At 35.2% G+C, this 20884-nt stretch overlaps 1 protein-coding gene across 7 annotated transcripts in view; it reads left to right on the forward strand.

Annotated features, from left to right (window-relative positions):
• The window catches only part of LOC150080478 (uncharacterized), a 354693-nt gene that overhangs the window by 134315 nt on the left and 199494 nt on the right, over positions 1–20884 (forward strand). For all 7 annotated transcript variants that reach the window (XR_016547421.1, XM_090381815.1, XM_090381810.1 and 4 more), the window contains 3 exons: positions 3334–3429; positions 6982–7082; positions 11718–11810. Coding sequence is in view for 6 of the 7 variants with exons in the window: in XM_090381815.1 (XP_090237941.1) it covers positions 3334–3429; positions 6982–7082; positions 11718–11810 (290 nt within the window). In the remaining variant the exon portion in view is untranslated. The remainder of the gene's footprint in view (positions 1–3333; positions 3430–6981; positions 7083–11717; positions 11811–20884) is intronic.

Genomic DNA, 20884 nt, shown 5'->3' on the forward strand with positions numbered 1-20884 from the left:
AATCTGAATTGTTGCAAAATGAATTGTCTGGGTAGGAAAGTATGCATGCAGTGAGAAAGAGAGTGAAATTATTGACTATATGTCATTTAATAACAATAACAAGAAGAGGTTTAATATACCCTTAGTGTTCACTGAATTATGACCATCTACCTAATACTGTGTTGGGTCACCATTCACATTAATAGCCACTATTCACTTGGGCACTTCCTATTCCAAAACAACCCACAGGTGTTCAATTGGATTGAGGTTAGGCAAATTTGGAGGCCAATCAAAAATGCAACATGGCAGGGTGCACATGTCTTCTAAATGTTGCCAGTAAACCTCACCAGTGAAATGTTGGTCTATACACGTCAGGGATCCTAGTTCTTGCCAGCAAAACATGCCCCATATTAAGCAGTCACTGCCACCTGCCTGGATAGTGGGCACCATGCACAATTGAGCCCATGGACTCGTATTGCTTGTGCCACATAGGTATTTGGACTCATCTGACCAGCACACTCATTTCCAGTCCTCCACTGTCCAATCAGCTTGTTGCTGGTACCCACAGCATTTGCCATCGATGATGATCAACGGTGAGGAGAGGATGTCTCTTGAATCATCTGCTATGGAACCCCATGCATCTGAGTGTGCAGCACATTGTCATTTGGGACATTGTTCTTGCATTCCCCATATTGTATTGTGATGTCAGCTGTTGCACACTGACCTGCCATTGAGCCCATGCAACGCGCTGCACCGTTCGCTCACCATGAACATCCACCTTGCATAATCCTTTACAGTTCTATCAGTAGGAGGTGGTTTGACATGTTCAGCACCATTCTTTGTACACCTTAACCACAGTGGGCCATGAGTGACTGACAAGATGTGCCATTTCCAAAATGGAAACATCCGATGCATGATCCCCCCAATTATGCTCTTTTGAAACTGTGATACCTTTACTATGTCCATAACTGCTACTTGATCACTCTGAATTACCACTGCTCTAGCATACGAAGCTGTCTGGCTTTGTATATTCATTTAACGGATGGGGTAGTATAATTCTGTTATCACTGAGTGTATATACATAGGTAACGGTATACAATGCTGAGAAGATGTAGAACTGCACTGTCTCTTAATGATGATACCACAAAATAACATATTGATATTTATGCAAAGTTACTTATAAACTCAACTGTTTTCAAACAGTCACTTATAGAATATCAAATATTTAGAAATTGACAATAGATGCAAAAGTGACTAATGATTGTATAAGCTAGATGATGAAAGAAATATCTCTGTAGTATAGATTATTCTTCAATGACAACTAATAAAAAGTAACTAACAGTAATATAAATTAACTACTTTCTATTAATATATATGTTTTAACACAAGAAGTAACATGATGTCGGTCATTCAGTGTAATACAGCATGTCCTAAAGTTAAGTTGTCTCACTACTTAATTAAACCAAGAGATTCTTATACTTACCTTCTGGAACACATAGTGACTGTAAATTAAAATTGGCAACCTGGCTATCCAAAAATACAAAGTTCAAATGAATAATACAGGAAGAGTAATTCTTACCACTATAGGCTTATCAGGCCATGTTGAGATTTGCTGATAGTTCTTCCAGTGCTTCAGCCATTTGGATATGTAGAGTGCTACTGGTGGAGACTTCCCTTTAAGTCCTTAGTTGAGGAGCTGATACACTTGTCCCTCATGCTTCCATTATAAAAAGTATATATAGCTCTATCAATCTCCAGACGTGGGTCTAAATATATTTGTATAAAAAAAGTTCCTTTTGTTAGTTATTGCTAAAATATGTGACCTTTTCATGTTGGAAGACTTTAATGTTCGTGGTATGGATAGCTCAGTTGATGGCAAGTCTTACCCTGGATTGGTGTAGTCTTAGAGGGATATGGGCAAGCACCAGTTTAGGTGGAACTGTGTCACAACTATGTAAATAACTACAAAAAGGTGGTTGCTAGTCAGTAATGCTTGCACTGTAGCGTAGCAGGGAGTAGATTGGTTCCGACAACTACATAACCCGCTGAGATTTTTGTGCTAAATACTGTGGGGTTATTCATTGCCCATATTTGAATACAGTAGCGAGCAGGTTTACTCTGATATTTGCACTGACCATGATGATGCTATTCAACTGTCTGCAAAAATAGTAGCATGAAGTGGATTTTTTCTGATGATGACTGTATGTGCTGAAATATTTGTATCTCCATCCTGCAACTACTGTATTAATACATCCTGTACTAATACAGTAGTGCAGGCTATCCTGCACGGCATATGATGCAAGAAAGCAAGCTTATATAGCATCAGCAAAAAAAAAAAAAAAAAAAAAAACAACATCCATCCCATTTCACCATCCATTCACTCCAAATGTTTGTCTAGTTTTGCCTTAAACTTATTTAAGTTGCTGACCTCCACTACAACAGATGGAAGTTTGTTCCTACTATCACTACTACCATCCCTGCTAAAGGCGAATTTCCGCACATCTATTCTACAATTGTCTTTCCTTAGTTTGATTCATTAGGCGTATAACATACCTACTCTCATTTTCCCTTTCCCAGTGCTTATGTCATACCACATTGACTCAACATTGCATTGTCCACCAATGTCAATTGGATGCACTTCCTTAGATTTTTATGGGTTTCTTAACTAAAAGACTGCTTAACTAAAAAACTTACTACTGTTGTTTCACAAGAAACTTACACAAGGGTTCCCTCTACCCCAGAGGAGTTTGTTAAAAGGGGGATCGGAAGCATTCCAACAATATTATTATTTATTTATAAAATTATATTTCATAGATACGAACTCAACTTTTTTTTTGAATGACTCTATATCAGCAAACTCTAAGTTTGAGGATTGTAGCCAGAGCCATGGTTAAAAAAAGATCCTGATAGTTTTCTATCTCATGCCTTCACTCAACCTTTTTTGTGAAAATGCCTTAGACTCATTTCTGCACTGAAGTGGATTGATTGCAACAGTTGTGCCACTATCTTGTACAGTGACATGCTCATAAGTTGCTAATTTGCTATGCAGTAATTGCACCTAAAATGGATTGTAAATTTGGATAGCTAGTAAACACTCAGTTCATTCTCTAGTTCAATATTGCTGACCTGAAGCTATTTTTAAATTGTAATTTGTTTTATAATATAACTTTCCAAATGTTATCCATAACTTTAAAATGCTATTGGGTGCCCCTTGATCATAGTATGATCAAGGGGATACACAATGACATCATTCAATAATGAAAAACAGCTATTTAAAAAAATTACTGTTCTTAATTTGGAAAAGCTTTAGCTTGATTTATATTTCTGGGTTTTTTTTGCTTGTTTTTTTTTCAGGTACTTAGAATATGTTATGGTTACATATCGTCGACCATATCAAGTCAGGACATTCACTTGGTGTTGGAATGTTCCTCCTCGATGTTCAAAATACAGGTAAAGGAAATTTTCAGTATTTTAATTATTTTCTATGTGAATGTTCAATAAAACATTTTCAGCACCTCAGTAACTAATCCATTCTCTGATAGATTTGATAAACAAAAATTAAGATATAAAATTAACTTTCCAGTATCCTTGCCCTTATATTTGATAACATTAACTTTAATTGATTGTTGTTACTCCTAGAATATGCTAGTTTCTTGTAAACTTTTTTTTTAATAAAATGAAAAGAAAAAGTCTAGATGCTGTAATAGTAATGTTAGCATATTATAGTTATGTGACTCAGTCATGCATGAAAATGATAAAAGTGAATGATAACTAACATTAAATTCATTCACTGTGGAGCCAGATCTTGCCTGTATTCTTTAGTTTCCCCTAGCTCTGGTCCAGGAGTGAAGAAACTAAGGGGATAATCCTAACGTAACTGAGTGGGTGGTGTGGCAGTACAACAGCACATGCATTTGAGTTGACTGTGGTTTGAATTCATGTGACTGCAAAATATGGTAATGACTTTAACTTTAGAGGTAAAGCATTTTCAGAGTGTTTGAAATAAATTTAATCACAGAGTTTTTGCAGTCAACTGTGCTCCTTAACCTCTTGATTAAAAATTAATGTATTTTTATTCTCATTTTAAAGCAACTCTATTTCTAACAAATATTTGACCAATTTTGGATCCCTGGCATATTATCTTCCACAGATAACTGTAGTAATCACAAATAAGGTTCATCAGCAAAGAGTGATTATTACACATTCCTAAAGGATTGAATAAATATAATTGTGCAAAAACATATTTACAGCTTGTATCAAGACTATCAAACATAGGGTTGCCAGATTTCTATGACTGGATTAAAGGATATGCCAGATTTCTGACTGGATTAAAGGACACTCAAATAATTAATGCTACCACTCTCCAACTCTCACTCCACTTGCTCCCACCCCAATAAAGGAAAATTGAATGATTTTTTAGTTAATAATTAAACATTTTATTTATATTTTTTAGATTTTGGTTTAAAAATTATAGTTTTCTATTATTTGATTATAAATATTTGCAAATTTTAGTTTAATTTAGAATTTAAAATATTTAATGGTAAACCATGGCTTTCTATGGGGAAGGATATGGATTAATATATAAGGATAACGAATGATCTGTATGATATACAAGCATGAATTGATCCAAATAATTTAATGCAAGTTTAGTGCATTAATTAGCTTCAAGCTAAAGTAATTTTAGGTAGGTGAAAAAAAAAAAAAGCAAAAATAAAAAAATAACATACTGGTTTAATAGCTAGAAATCATTCACATTCAACATATTTTGTACTACTTCGAGCAGCCTTAAGAACTGCAGCATCATTTTTAATTTTCTCAGAAAAATCTAAACAATTATCTTTAAAATTGAAGTAGATCATTAGTTCGCTTTTTATGAGTGAAACTAAACATCTCTTTCGCCCATCCCTCCACCACTTTTAGTTCATTACACTAAAAATCCTTTCTCAATTTACCGAAGTCCCTAGCACTGAAAAAACATGTAGCACCTGTTATCAAATTATTTTATCAAGTTCTTTATGTAAATATTTAACTTGCTAATTTCAAAATTGCCACCACAGACTTAAATTACATTCTGCTTGATGCACATATTACAGGTACACAGGGGAAGATTTGGTCATTGGAACACTGAAAAATTTTCCTTTGATAAAGTTCATAGGTTATGCAGTTAATAAATCTACTTTTTGGAACTCTTGCCATCAGAAGAATTACAGCACATACCAGTTGGGATCATGTGGAAAGACAACTGCCATTCTAAGTACCAAGGTTATAGGTTGCTCTACAAATAATTTGGAAGACTGCATATCAGGTGGTGTTTCTTCTTCTCTTCAAGTCTGTTCCATGGTAGTTAATGGGCATTATTTAGATTTGGCACGTTTATCATATTTCTTGAAGGTTGACTGTATGTATGTAGGCACATGCATGTGTATATTTCCATCGCTATAGACTCAATTTTACTTCAAAAATACGATTCTATAATTTATAATCCTGCTAATTATAGTGGTTAAACTTTATTAGGGGTAATATTGATTGATATGCATAAACAAAATCCAAATCTTATTATTCTTTATGGAAATTTAAACAACAAAGGGTATCAAAATATGTAGTACTTTTTTACCATAAATGGAATGAAGAACTTTATTGATATCAGACTTAAATTTCTGTAGACTGCCATTTTCATGAAAAACATGTAGAATGAATAAATTAAATTAAATTAAATTAAAAAAACCAAACAAATATCTCTAGAAAAGGCATACAGTAAAACAGAATATCTCTTTCTCACTGAGAGAGAGAGATTTGTTAAACTGACTACAGTCTTCTGAATAGAGTCTCTTCTGAGTTAACTCACTCAGAAGAGAGTGAGTTGACTCTCTATCCAGAAGAGAGTAGTTATCAGTACTCTTAACAGTATCTAACGCTGTGAACTACTTGAGCATCATTACAGATCAGGTAGTTCACAGCATTTATAATTAATATGCACCATTAATGTTGCATATCAAGCCATATACAGAGTGATATTTGCAGGAATTAATAGAGAGATTTTTGAGGTTACCACCCTAGGTGTAGTAACCCAAAAATCTTAAAAACATCCAAACAACACTGGAAGAGAAAGAAAAAGCCTGGCTGTTTAGATGCAGAGGAAGAAATATTTACAAGAAATTTAACATTAATTGTAAATTAATTACAATAACATTACATATTGTAATATTATAACATTAATGTTATACTGTAATTATAATTACAGTATAAATAGTGTAAATAGAGTTAAATAGTGTGCTTATAAGGGGATGAAAATTTGGAATTAAAATTTAAAGTTTGGCTGTTTCATTTAATTCTTGCAGTTTGAATTTTTTTTTTTTTTTTTTTTTTTTTTTTTTTCAGTTGGGATGATAAATTAAGGCAACATCCCAAATAACACAATATGCTTATATCTAATTCAAATGTTTTTGTCGGGGAATTGGTGTCCATACATTCATTTTTGAAGAATTAAAATCAGCTTATTTCCCATGCATTTGAGGAACTGATAGTGGATATTTGAATAATTTTAGTTCTTTGTGCAGAGTGAGGTTTATCTAAGTAAAAACCAGAATATTGTGTATTGTTATCAGCAAAACCATGAATAGAGTGCTTAAAGTAAATACAGTATAAGAAGGTCATTGATATACGAGAGAAAAAAAAAAGTACAAACGAAAGAACAGAATGGTACAATACTACAGCATTAGGCAAGAAATTTGAAGAGAGAGAGAGAGAGAGAGAGAGAGAGAGAGAGAGTCGGTCATCTAGCATTACATATGGTGAGCAGCTGGAGAAAACAATATATAATTAAATTTTTCTTTTCTAATCAGTGTCATCTGGATTATTTTTCTTATACTGAAGTTGTTAATTTGTTCTTTAATATCCTGATCAGTTGCCACATTTAGTAAGTGACTGTCACAAACATATTTATGATCCATTTTGCATTTCTGCTGTTACCTTTCCACTTCTTTTTTTTTTTTTTTTTCCTAGAACTACTTATGAAATTTCATATAAAAGGGAATCTAAAATGAAGTTTAGAACAGTCAAAGCATGTTGCAAAGGCTATGAGGAAAAATGGAACAAGTGTGCTCGTAAGTAAAATTAATATTGATATATTTTATTTAAATTATGTTAACCATGGACAGCAACAAATCTCACCAACTCTGAGTTAAATTTGAATTTTAATTTAATTAGTAGCACTATTCCATTGTAAGGATCTAAGTACCATGTACAAATATTCATATATTAAGAATTAAATTTAGAAGTTATAGTATGTCTTAAATACTGTTTTATTGGACTAAATTCAAAAATAGCAAAAGCTTAAATTTCCAGTACTCACCTTTGATTGATCTGCAATTGTTATGGTTTGAATAATGAGAGATTGGCTAACTTTAAGGTGATTGGTTTATTAAAAAATTAAGGGGATGAATAAGTGGTAATTACGATGGAAACAGGATTAAAATATGTGCAAGGAAGTAGAAGTGCACTAACTCCATCCTTGGTTGTCATGAAGTTGATTAAAGTTGAATCTGAAGACCAACTTTAATCAACTGTAGCCAACTGAAGACGTTTTAACGAAAGTCCACTGTTACGACTATTGGCTTATTCACTATTTAGAATTTCAACTTTAATCAACTTCACAACAATCAAGGACGGAGTTAGTGCACTTCTACTTCCTTGCGCATATTTTAATCCCGTTTCCATTGTAATTGCCACTTATTCATCCCCTTAATTTTTTAATAAACCAATCCTTAACCTTAAAGTCTTAACCTTAAAGTTAGCCAATCTCTTATTATTCAAACCATAACAATTGCAGATCAATCAAAGGTGAGTACTGGAAATTTAAGCTTTTGCTATTTTTGAATTAAGAATTAAAATATTTTATAATGTTAGCCAATTTACTGGGACATTAGGTAAAGACACTGAATACTTGGATGACTTAAAATTACTGATATAGCTGTTAAATGTAACCTGATTACTGAAGAAATTAAATATCACAAATTTCTAATTAGCTCATTTCTGTTTCATCAGAGAGAGAGAGAGAGAGAGAGAGAGAGAGAGAGAGAGAAATAAAAAATATGCTTATGAAAAAAAGAAAACACAACTAAAATACCTAAACAAAAAAATTATTGTTCACTAATGAAAGAGAAAGTTGCTTTTCCTTTTAATAACTACATCCCTAGCTTTAAGCCATATACAAAATGATTCAGAATTGCATACCATAAATTCTAGTTTCCTGACAACAGATGGAATCAAAAATGTTCATAGGATTTTTTTTGAAAATGGTATAGTTGTTAAGAAAAACAGTATTAAATTTTTGTGCCACTTCTTGTATTAGAAAATTATGCAAAATGACACAATTACACTGGAATACAGTAAATAAGCTTAAACATTCACATGCACGTGCATGACACAATCAACATGAATTCATAAAATAACATTTATTAAAAACACAGAAATGATTATTGACTTACACAACAGTTGATGCCTCCTATATTTAGTTTGTAGGAAGATGGTGCAAGTCTCTTTACAATCAAAGCTATCATGTGTTTAAATGACAGCAAGCCTTGTATTACATGCAATGATGTGGCCATATAAATTGCTTTAGGATAATTAAAAAGTGCATTTTGAGGAAAAAAGGTTGAAATTAAGTTTTAAAGATTTGGCTCTTACATTAATTCATGCAGTTTGATTTCCCCCCCCCTCCCCCCAATGGGGTGAATTGAGGCAACATCCAAAATAGCTCAATTTTTTTTCTGATTTCCACAAACCTTTGTGAATATTTTTGTGCTGCATTTTCTTGTAAATAATAGCCATTTGTCACTCAACATGAGTTTGCTTCTTTGATGCAATTAAACAATTCTTCAGTGTCTCTGTTTACAACTACAACTTTTCTGGACATTTTCTGCCAAACTAAATGCAGGAAGTAGCACCTAAGAAGCAATAGGAATTTCATTTTTTTTTTTTTTTTTTAATAAATTTTATTTTCTGAATTCATGTCAGGTGTGTCACCCATGTGTTTTAGGTTATTTACTGTATTCCACTGTAATCACATCATTTTGCATCATTTGTGTGATAACCAGAAGAGTTACACAAAAGTTCTACATCTGTCTTTGAGGAAAGACAGATATAGAATAGATGTGTGGAAATTTGCCTTTAGCCAGCGGGTGGTTAATTGCTGGAACAAACTTCCATCTGTCGTTGTGGAAGTTGATAGGTTAAATAAATTTAAGGAGGAACTGGACAAACATTGAGGGAATTGTTTTGTAATTTTTTTTTTTTTTTTTTGGCTGATGCTTATGCCTTTATGACCACCTACCTAATATGATGCTGGTCCTTCCTGTGCAACCAAACATGCATCATACTTGCTTTCTTGCATTACATGCCGCTACTACTAGTACTACTACATCACAAAACTTTAACATTGTTTTTCTTAAAACTTCTAAGAATACTTTTTCCTTTTGTTGTCAAGGGCCTACTATAGAATTTATGACATACAATTCTGAATCGCCCTTTGTGTGTGTGTTATCTACACCGATGAGCCAAAGCATTATGACTACCTACCTAATATGATGTTGATCCTCCACGTGCAATCAAAACAGCTCATACCCGGCAAGGCATAGATGCTACAAGATTTCTAAATGTGTCTTGTGGTATCTGGTACCAACACGTAACCAACAGATCCTTTAAAGTCTGTGGCTGAGTCGCCACAGATCGCAGTTGCTGTTCCAACACAAACCACAGATGCTCGATGGGATTGATGTCTGGGAATTTGGAGGCCAGGGCAATACCTGGAAGTCTTCCTCGTGTTCGGCGAACCAGTCTCGAAAAATCCAGGTAGTGTGGCATGGAGCATTATCCTTCTGAAAGACAGCACTGTCAGAGGAGAAAGACTGTTGCCATGAAAGGGTGTACCTGGTCAGCAATGATGTTTGGGTAGGTGGTAGATGTCAGAGTGCCCAGCACATAGATGACTGAACCCAGAGTATCCCAGCAGAACATTGCCCAACACATGACATCGCCGCCACCACCTTGTTTTCATCCCATAGTGCATCCAGGCGCCATCACTTCCCCGAGTAAACTACACACACGTACCCAGCCGTCCACATGGTGCAACAGGAAATGTGATTCATTGGACCAGACGACCTTCCAATCACTCAAGGTCCAGTTTCGATGCTCGCGTGCCTATTGTAGCACTGTCACTGGTGAACTGTGGTTAGCATGGGCACTCGGAGTGGCCTGTGGCTACGCAGCCCTATTTTCAGGAGGGTTCGATGTACTATGTGTTGTGACACAGTACTCCCGTCACCAGAATTACAATTACCGGCTAGTTGCACCACAGTTGCCCTTCTGTTGCCACATACCATCCGCGGGAGCCTTCGCTCACCTCGAGCATCGATTAGCTGTGGTCGTCCAACAGTTGTCCAATAAAATAAATTAATTAAGGGTTTCAACCTACTAAAAAAAGGTTGAAAACCACTGACTTAAACCTTTCTTCGTAAGAGCAACCCTTTGTTCCATTCACTAATCTTGTTGCCGTTCTCTGCACTCGCTCCAGCAGCTCTACATCCTTCCTAAAATGGGGCCTCCAGACCTGTATACAGTACTCAAGGTGTGGCCTGACCATTGCCTTGTTTGTTACATAAAGCCTTTCACTTTCCAACCATTTCTGAAATATGGGATGTAACCATCTTGATCTGATCTGATCTTCACCTCTGTAGATGCACATTTCCTCTGCTGGCTCAGGCATTTAACTCTGGCCATCTGTCTATTGCTTTCTTCATCTAATGGTGTAGGCTCTTGGAACACTGTACATACTAGGATATCAGCTGCATAGTTGCTGATATCCTGGCAAAACTGTAATCAAACAAACAATCACCAGCCCGGCCTGTCTGGACATTGACAGATGTGCCTTTATGGCCTCTGTCTTGCCACAGAGCCGTATTTTGTATTTCAACTTTGGTCTGGTAATTTGTGTTCTCCCCAGTGGGTCAACTTATAACCTTCTGCAACTTCAGAAATAACCATTGCCTTTTTACAAACAAATTCATGCTTGGTAGATATGCTGCTGTTTCAGAATAAACAACGTCTCCACCATATATGAAAGATCACTGCAATTTCCAGTAGAATGATTCATTTTTAACAGAAAATATCAAATTCAATTAAAGAATACATCACCATTTCTCTATTTACAACTGCAACTTTTTATGTGACCTTGAGAAACTAATAATGTTTGTTTAATATGAACCGTCTATACTTGACCGTCTCTGGAGACCAGAGCATGGCAAATGAATTTTAAAAAAATTAATTGAATCAATTTACAAAAAAAATTCTTCATAGCTATTACAATTAATTTCTAATCCCAGTAGTATTTCCACTGCTACTACAGATTATGCCTGTGATTGTGTTCTAATATTAATTCTCTAAAATTATTTCAGTTATGCTTTGTGTATAAAATATAAATCATGTCAAATATGGTGAATGTATGTACCAGTTTCTTGTGGATAGCAAATATAATCTCAATTTATTTACACCAAACAAATTCCAGAAAAGTTTTCCTACTTAGACTCGCCCAAATGTTAAATTTTCCACTATTTTTCACTATTTTAACTTAGTTTTCCATTTTTCTGTTAATATTAATATAATGCTTTTAGGATAATATGCTCTTACCTAAGTTTAAATGGAAATAAATTAAGTTCATTCCTCTATTTTATGCTATTTTACAGCTATCTGTTCTAAAGGCTGCTTAAATGGCTATTGCAGTGCTCCAGATAAATGTGATTGTCGACGTGGTTGGGATGGGCCAACATGCAGTGCTAGTAAGCATACGTTTATTCTGCATTTAATATAAACAGTGAATAAACATGCCACAAAATATATTTTGCAAAGCTATTTCACTGTTCCCTAATGACTTTAAAAGAGTCATTTACTTCACAGGTTATTTATATTAAGAGATAACTACAAATTATTATACTGTTATATCATGTTTGTTGTCTTCATTAAGAGCATCATGTTCCAGAACCTCTGAGGCTGTTCCTTGGACCCATGCACCACTCCTCTCAGTCAACCAGAGAAGCCCAGTAACTCTGTCCTCTCCTCTAATCAGTTCTCTTGTATTTTAATATTCAAATCATCAAGTTGAAAAAAAAAATTCTTTAATTTATATTCTGTTGCCAAATAGATACATCCACAGTGTATCTATGTCTCTCCCCATATTTCTATTTGTAATCCCATTTTAAAATTTTATTTATATATGTAGCTTCTTTTGATAAAATCCTGCACCTGTTTATTTTGAAATTTTTTACCTTAAAAGCATGGAACATTCATAAGCATATTCAGCTACCTCCAATTTCCTATTATTTCTCTTTTTGACATATTTACAATTTTTAGCAATTCTAGTTTCAAATAACATCCCTGGCTCACTGATGTACATTTTTTCTGTAATTGCACTTGTTTTTGTATACTTGTCTTCCTCTAGTTAGTATAATAATCATGTCTTTAATCGAGCAGTGGTGGCACCCCAGTTTGGTGCAATAGGAATTGTGCTACCCCTGTCTTAAGTAACTAACTTTGTTTTTTATTTATGGAAAAAGGTTTTGGATTTTTTGAATTCTGCTTACTGTATACCAATATATCATCTTTTTTAAATGAATTTCAGTGCTTTATTGTATGTAAATTTTTATTTTTTAATAAGAAAATTAAATATGTATAAATGTATGTTTTTTGCACATGTTAATTCTAAAAAAAACAAAAAAATATTAATTATGCAGAAGGCAAAAAAAGAAAGTTACAGCTATAAAATATAAATATGAAATTTGTAGTCTTTATCCAGTACAGACAATGGTTAATAGTGCAAAATTTCCATCTTGCACATCTTGAAGGAGGCAGCAAGGGAAGTTAGCAAACCCTTAGCCATAATTATGAGAGCATCCTTAGATTCAGGGAAGATCCCCATGAACTGGAGATGTGCAAATGTATCCCCAATTAGTTTAAATTTAACTGTTAGTTTAACTTCTGTTCTGGGGAAAATAATGGAGTCACTGGTTAAAGAGGTGATACATGATCACCTAGACAAGACTGCAGTAATAATTCAGACCCAGCATGGGTTTGTTAAGGGGAAGTCTTGTCTAACCAATTTGATTGGATACTACGATGTGGTCACAAATAAACTGGAAGCAGAAAATAATTTTGATATCATATACTTGTATTTCAGGAAAGCTTTTGATACTGTTGCACATGGATGACTGCTGTACAAATTGGAGTGGTATGGCATTAAGGGCAAGTTGTTGCAATGGATAAAGGGATGGTTGAGTGGGAGACGGCAGAGAGTAGTAATAAATGGACACTGCTCTACGCGGACTAATGTTATTTGTGGAGTCCCCCAGGGTTCGGTGCTGGGCCCATTGTTCTTTTGTGTATTTATCAATGATATCGATGAAGGTATATTAGGCTTAATGTCCAAGTTTGCAGATGATACAAAGTTGGGCAGGGTTATTAATGACACTAAAGACAGTATGGCTTATGGCTTTTTGTCAATGACATACAGAAATTTTGCTAGCAGAGACAAGGAAGTGATTATCCCTTTGTATAAGGCAATGGTCAGGCCACACCTTGAATACTGCGTACAGGTCTGGAAGCCTCATTTTAGGAAGGATGTAGAGTTTTTAGAACAAGTACAGAGAAGGGCAACAAGATTAGTGAGAGGAACAAAGGTGATGTACTTAAGAAGGAAAGCTTAAGTTCTGAAAGTTCCAGCATCTGGAGACTAGGCACCTGCGAGGTAATCTGATTGAGGTGTATAAGGCCTTGAATGGTTTCAGCAGGTTGATGGGATGCTTCTGCTTGCTCAGATTAAGAACCCGAGGTGGCATAGATTCAAATTGAGGAAAGACAGTTGTAGATTAGATGTACGGAAGTTTGCCTTTAGCCAGCAGGTAGTTGATTGCTGGAATAGACTTCAGTCTGTTGTTGTGGAAGTTTGATAGCTTAAATAAATTTAAGGCTGAACTAGACAAACATTTGGAGTGACTGGATTGGCCAATTGGGAAGATTTTTTTTTTTTGGCTGATATTGTATAAGCTTGCTTTCTTGCATCATATGCCTCAACTAATGCTAATGTCATATATTTTTACTTATATATTAAGCATGGAAGCAAGAATATGTAGCAACTTTTATTAACTCTGCTTAAAATTAAGAAAATAAATATTACAGTCATAAAATGTAAACATGAAACTATGCATGTATTTCGATTGATTTTAGAATTGATAAAAACATTCAGCACTTGAAAATTCAAATTTACACACACCCACATATTTCTGCCTTGCTGACAAGCCAGCAAAAAATGCATGATGGCTTTTTCCCACTTCATTTTCTGTTTGGAATATGTATAATTTACAAAATAAATACAGTAAATTAATAAATGATAAATAAAGACCATTTTATGCAATAAGTGAAATATAAAATGATTAGCATCTGGCTTACTGAATATAAAGATTCTTTTTCCATCCACCAAATCTCTTCACAAAAATAATTACAAGAATGATTGCAGTGAAAGAACCAACCTTTCCACAGTTCTCACATGTTTACTGATGATTATTCTGGGAAAGATTTAAAATATTTCTCCCAAGAACGAAACTTGCTTTATTTAAAAAGTAGTTTAGTAAGTTTGGAGGCAAGCATAGTGTTGCATTTCCTGAACTAGGATGGCATTTCACAATCCATTAGATTTTATTTGTTGTGACTTGTAGAAAATGGATTAAAGTAATAATGCCACTTCTAAGAAGTGGATCAGACTAATAAAGCTGCTTTACTTCTTGGAAATGGATGAGAAAGAACAGCAATCATACAGAAAATGGGAGCATCACCTGTCTGGAGATGTGCACGTGAATTGAAAAAATTTGACTCATAGCACCTTTCTGGTTCTTTCACACAATTGCTCTATGAAATATGTAAATTATCACTTCAAAAACAACCTGAGTAAAACTAGTTTATATTCAGGAAGGTAGAGAAAGTTTGTCATTAATCTTCAACTGAAAAAAAATGTGGAAAATTTTTTCTCACAAGTCATCTGAGAGATCCTGCATGACCACTGCCAGGTTAAAATAATGCCCATTCATTTTTAACTACCACGTGTAATCTGTATTTGCTATATGGATTAGAGGTGATATTTAAACTTCTAGTTCCATTTTGAACCTAATAGTTTTATGAATATTGTTCATGTACCCAAAAAATTATTTTATTTGTGAGATTCTCTGTGTTCCCACATCAAATATCAAAAAAAAATGTCCAAGCAGACTAACCCAGTGACTGTCTATTCAAAGTCTTATCTGCTAAGAGTGGTGAGAGTGTGAGAGTGGGTTCTCCGTAATTAACCCTTACGTCTATATGTAAATTTTCCCCTTCAACTTTGAAATACACAGGTTCTAAAGCCAATTGTAATAATTTAATTATCATAGTATTAGAAAGTATTCTATTTATGGAATTACTTTCCACCCCCCCCCCTTACTTTAATGAGTTCTCTATTTGCATCTCTTACTGGAACATTAGTAAACATGTCTACTACATCTGTACTTGCAGTGATTGTGTTATTAAATTTTTTTTTTCTTTCTTTCTTAATGTTGATGATGTCACTCAAATTTTTAAGTTGTTCTTTTAGAGAAAATTAAAAAGCAACTTTTAAGGGATTTGTCTACATGAACAATAGACATAAAACTCAGAATGATTCAAAATGGAACTCAAAAGAAGATGGGAAATTGCCATTTTAGATATCTTGGTAGTGAGGAAACAAAATTCTATTATTATCTAGGTGAACAGTCAAAAGATGGACTCCAGATGTTACATTAATTTTAATTCAAACCACCTAGTTAATACTAAAAAGAGCACTAATGTGCAGAGCAATAAGAGTCTATGATCCAAAAAGCTTAGATGATGAATTAAATACATTGGCATAACTCATTCTAAGAATGGATTTCCATGGAGCATAGTCAACCAAACCATATGTAAATACACAGAGAATTAAAAAAATGCAGAACAGAAACAAATTCAAAAAAGTGGTTATAATACCATACATAAAAAGAATAGGAGAGAAAACCATGAGAATATATAACATATATGGTTAGAAGTGGTATTTAAACCAATAAGCAAAATGGATAACATTTTAAGAGATGCAATTCCCTATACATTTTCCTGTATTCAGGAAAATGTATATCAGCAAGACAGGGAGGTTAGATAACACTAAAATTGCTGAACATTGTGAACATGTAAAAAAAAAGGGAAATGCTAGAAAAATCAAAAGTAGTTGAATATGCCTATGAATGCCCCTGTAGTTATCAAAAGAAGCTATGTATATAAAAAAATTTAAAGAAAGGAAGATAAATAGAAATAGGGAGGCATATAGATGTACTATGGATGTATTTATTCAGCAACAGAATATAAATAAAAAAAATTGCCTTTATTTTTGTATGAAAGGATTAAAATCAGTGAGGCAGAGTGGGAGCTCCTGGGATTTCCGTGGTTTACTAATCAGTGATCAATCATTCTCATATGATGTTATCTCCCTTCTCTTACCTTTCTGGACATCCTGATCACTTGAGAGGATTGATGTATATGACCAAGGAATTGGCAGAGGTTCTGGAACATTGTGCTGTTAACAAAGCTAACAATTACTGTGTTATAATAGTTTAATAATCTGTAGTTATGTCTTAATATCTTAATTATCTTAATATTTTAATGTTTCTTAAATTTTTCATTACTTTAATTTCATTTTTCTTCTAGTCTTGATAATAAGGAAATTCTGGGAGTAGCTTTTAATTTGTTTGTAAAGTAATAATAAATATGGAGTGATTCTCTTAATCAGAAAAGTTTGGAAAAATTTTCACTAAAAAGATTTATAGATAAAAATATTTTTTCTATTTCCTTTTTTCATGCAAGAGAGAGATTGTCTGTTTCGGGATTTATTAGGTGTGTGTTATGGGGGTTTAACGGCGCATAAGCTGCTGTGGCTATAATGCGCCTATCCACAGGAAAATGCTAAAAACAAAATTTAAGCGTAACTGAAAACATAATTTAGGCATAACAACTTGGTTGTGTTTACAAAGATATTTTAGAATTTATCATATAGTCCAATTATTTTCAGATAAGAGAAAAACTCGTTGATGTTTGCATCATCTCCAATAATATGTTGTAATGTCATTGGTTCTTGTAATTTACTCAGGGAACACAGGACGGATGTTCTGTCCTGTTGATAGTGAGGGCAGTCAATCAGAATATGTTTGACTGTTAAATTTTCTGAACAGTATGGACATTGAGGAGGATCTTCGCCTCGGAGCAGATGGAGGTGGGTCAGATATGTGTGTCCGATACGTGCCCATGCAAGAACCACTTCTTCTCTTCGTACTGTTTTGGTGCTCGAGTGCCAATGCTTTGGATCGTGTTTCAACTGGTAGAGTTTATTATTTGTTTGGGTGTGCTATAGCTCTTTCCACTTCGCGAAACATGCTGTTTGTATGATGTGACAGTAGTCAGAGGCTGGAACCGGAATGGAGGTTAAATCAAAAGTTGAGGGATTTTTAGCAGTTTCATCAGCAAGTTCGTTACCCTTTATCCCTGAATGTGCTGGGATCCAGCAAAAGGTCACTGATTGATGACATTCTTCAATTTGTAATAGGAGTCTTCCGATTTGATTTAACACAGGGTGAGCCTTGTAGGAGGAGTTTTGCATTGCGGTTATTGAGCTGAGAGAGTCTGTGTAATACAACATATTTTAGAGATGGGTAGAGATTCAGGTTGTCTAAAGCTAATTTTATTGCGTGAAGTTCTGCGGAGAAGCTGCTATACTCGGGTGGAAGGGCAGCCGAAATGATAGTAGAGGGAAATACTGCCGCTGCTCCAACGGCTGAACATTTAATGAATTACTCCCAACCATCCATGGTGGTTGGAGTAATTCATTAAATGTTTCCTGTTGAAAATTTGAACGTTCCAACTCTGCATTAATTCAATAAGGCGTAAGCCTGCCGGTCTTATTTTACTGGGTTTATTTCTATAGAGGTTTTGCAGTGGTGGATTAAAGAGGTATGGCTGAATAGGATGATGATAGCAATTTTGTATTCGGGCTGCGTACTTAAGAAGCAGCGTTTTTCTGTGTAGGTAAAGGGGGGGGCCTCATCAGCTTCAATGTACAAACTATGAGTAGGAGATGTCCTGAAAGCACCAAGTGCAATCCGCAAGCGCTATGCTGTATAGGATCCAGCCATCGTAATGTACTCTTACGGGTGGAATCATAAAGTGGAGTGCCATAATCCAATCGGGATCTGATCAATGCTCTATATAAGAGCAACAGAGATGTATGGTCTGCTCCCCAAGACAAGGCAGATAAAGCTCTTAGTATGTTCAGCTTTTTGAGGCAGGATATACGGACAGATTTAATGTGCTCAAGGAAATTTAGTTTCCTGTCAAGGATTAATCCCAAGAATCTGATGTTGTTAGTCACTGGAACGGTAAAGTTTTGCATCTGAAGTCGGGATCTGTATGCATTTTCCGTTGATTGCAAAAGTGTATTGCAACAGTTTTTCTGCTGTGATAGACGATAGCCATTTAACTCTGCCCACCTTTGGACTTTATCCAAAGATATCTGCAGCTGTCGTTCAATGGATCTCATATTCTGAGAATGGCAAGAAATAGAGAGATCATCGGCATAAAGGTAGGTCTCAACAGTATTTGGAAGTTCTTTTGTGATAGAATCGATTCTAAGGGCAAAAAGGGTTGCACTCAGTACAGACCCTTGTTGCACTCCTTCTTCCTGTAAAAATATCATAGAAAGCGAGTTGCGGTATCGAACTTGGAACGAACGAGTCCTGAGAAAGTTCCTGATGAATATAGGCAGGTTGCCTCATAGACCTAGAGCATGGAGGTCACTGAGAATGCCACGATGCCAGGTAGTATCAAATGCCTTGTCTATGGAAATCATAACAAGATGTTCATTTTTTACAAAGGCATTACGAATTGCAAACTCTGCTTTGATCATGAGATCTAAGGAGGACCTGTTCTTTCGAAAACCATGCTGATTATTGCTAATTAGTTGTTGCATTTCGATGATCCAAACAAGGCGATTATGGATCATTTTTTCAAGTAATTTACCGAGGCAACTGGATAGAGAAATAGATCTATAACTGTTAGGACTGGTAGGATCTTTACCGGGTTTCAAAAAGGCAAGAACTGTGGCATGATGCCAAGAGCTGGGATAAATGTTTTCCATAAATATCCTGTTATAGTAGACCAGCAGTATTTGTAAATTTCTGTCACCAAGGTTTTGTAACATAATGTAAGATATTCCATCTGGCCCAGCGGCACTGTTGCGTGTTGTTTTAATGACATGTAGAAGTTCATGATATTGAAGAGGCTGGTTATATGGAAAGAAAACTGAGGTTCGAAAGTTGATGGCTCGTTGTTCAGTCTTGGTCTTTATTTTCTGAAAAACCAGAGAATAATTTGATGTCACAGAAACTTCGGCAAAGGTTTTGGCCAAGGCATTTGCAATGTCTTCAGGAGCAGATAGTTCTTGCCCATTCCATGAAAGAATTGGTGAAGGGGGGATTGGAAATTTTTCGGAAATCTGCCTGATTTTCTTCCATATTAACCTGGAGTTAGTGTTTCTGTTTATGGTAGATGCAAACTGAATCCAAGAATTTTTCTTGGCTTCTCTTTGAATGCAACGTGCTTTTGCTCTTAGTTTCTTGTAATTGATAAGATTAGCTGTGGTTGGGGATGTACGAAATAAATTCCACGCTTTATTTTTTAACTTCTTAAGCTATTGTGCTTGCTGTCGGGATTGGGGATTCGACAATGGAATTGAACATTTAGCTGCAGATAATAGGTGTGAAGTGATATAATCTGTGGCCTTCATCTATCGACTGTGTTCATATATATTGCTCATCCAGGGTGACAACTGATTGAAATTTGACCCAGTTGGCTTGAGAGAATTTCCATTTCCTGCAGGGTATGGCTAATGGTGGTTGTGCAGTGAGCAGATCACAAATAATCGGAAAATGATCACTGCCCATGGGATTGTCCATAACAGACCATTCTATGATTGGAAACAGAATCAGGGAACATGTTGATAGATCGATTGCAGAGGTTTGTCCAGTTGGTAGTTGTATGTGAGTGGGTGCACCAGTATTAAGAACAGTAAGGTTGTGCTTATCCAGAAAGGTTTCAATTAAGCGGCCATGTATATCTAATTTTGTCGATCCCCATAAGGGGTTGTGGCCATTGAAATCACCCAAGAGATATGGACAGGGGGGTACTAATTGCATTAGCAGGTTTTCAAGATCTTGGTAAAAGAAGGTATGACTTGGTGGGAGATAGACTGATACCAGTGTTAAAGCAATCTGGGTTATCAAACGTACGGCGACAACTTCAATTTTAGTTTGCAAAACATTTTGCTTGGTCGGGATCTTTGAGCTGACCAAGATGGCCACGCCCCCACAGGCAGCATTTGAAGTATTACGATCATGCCGATAGATGGCATAGTTCTTTATGTTGGTGAAAATTTGAGGAGTTAGATAGGTTTCCTGTAGACAGAAACCAACTGGAGAGTAGTGGTTAATTAAGACTTGAATATCATTAAGGTTGCTACGAAATCCTCTACAATTCCATTGTAGAACGTAAGGCATTACTGATGTTTAGTAGAAGAAGCTGTTTCTGACTGTTTTTTTTTTAATGTGACTGTCTTGTGACGTTCAGGCTTTGGTTTGTCTTTTTTTGGGAATAATGGTCGACCGGATTTATTAGGTGCATTGGCAACTAACTTCGAGTGCTTGCCCTCGAAAATAATGCTTCTGGGAGCTCGTCAGGGACTCAAAACTCCAGCAATCTACCAAGTGATGCACACCCGATT

The sequence above is a fragment of the Mastigoproctus giganteus genome, chromosome 9 (genome assembly GCF_048544385.1).
Source record: "Mastigoproctus giganteus isolate SK-2022 chromosome 9, ASM4854438v1, whole genome shotgun sequence".
Lineage (NCBI taxonomy): Eukaryota > Metazoa > Arthropoda > Arachnida > Uropygi > Thelyphonidae > Mastigoproctus > Mastigoproctus giganteus.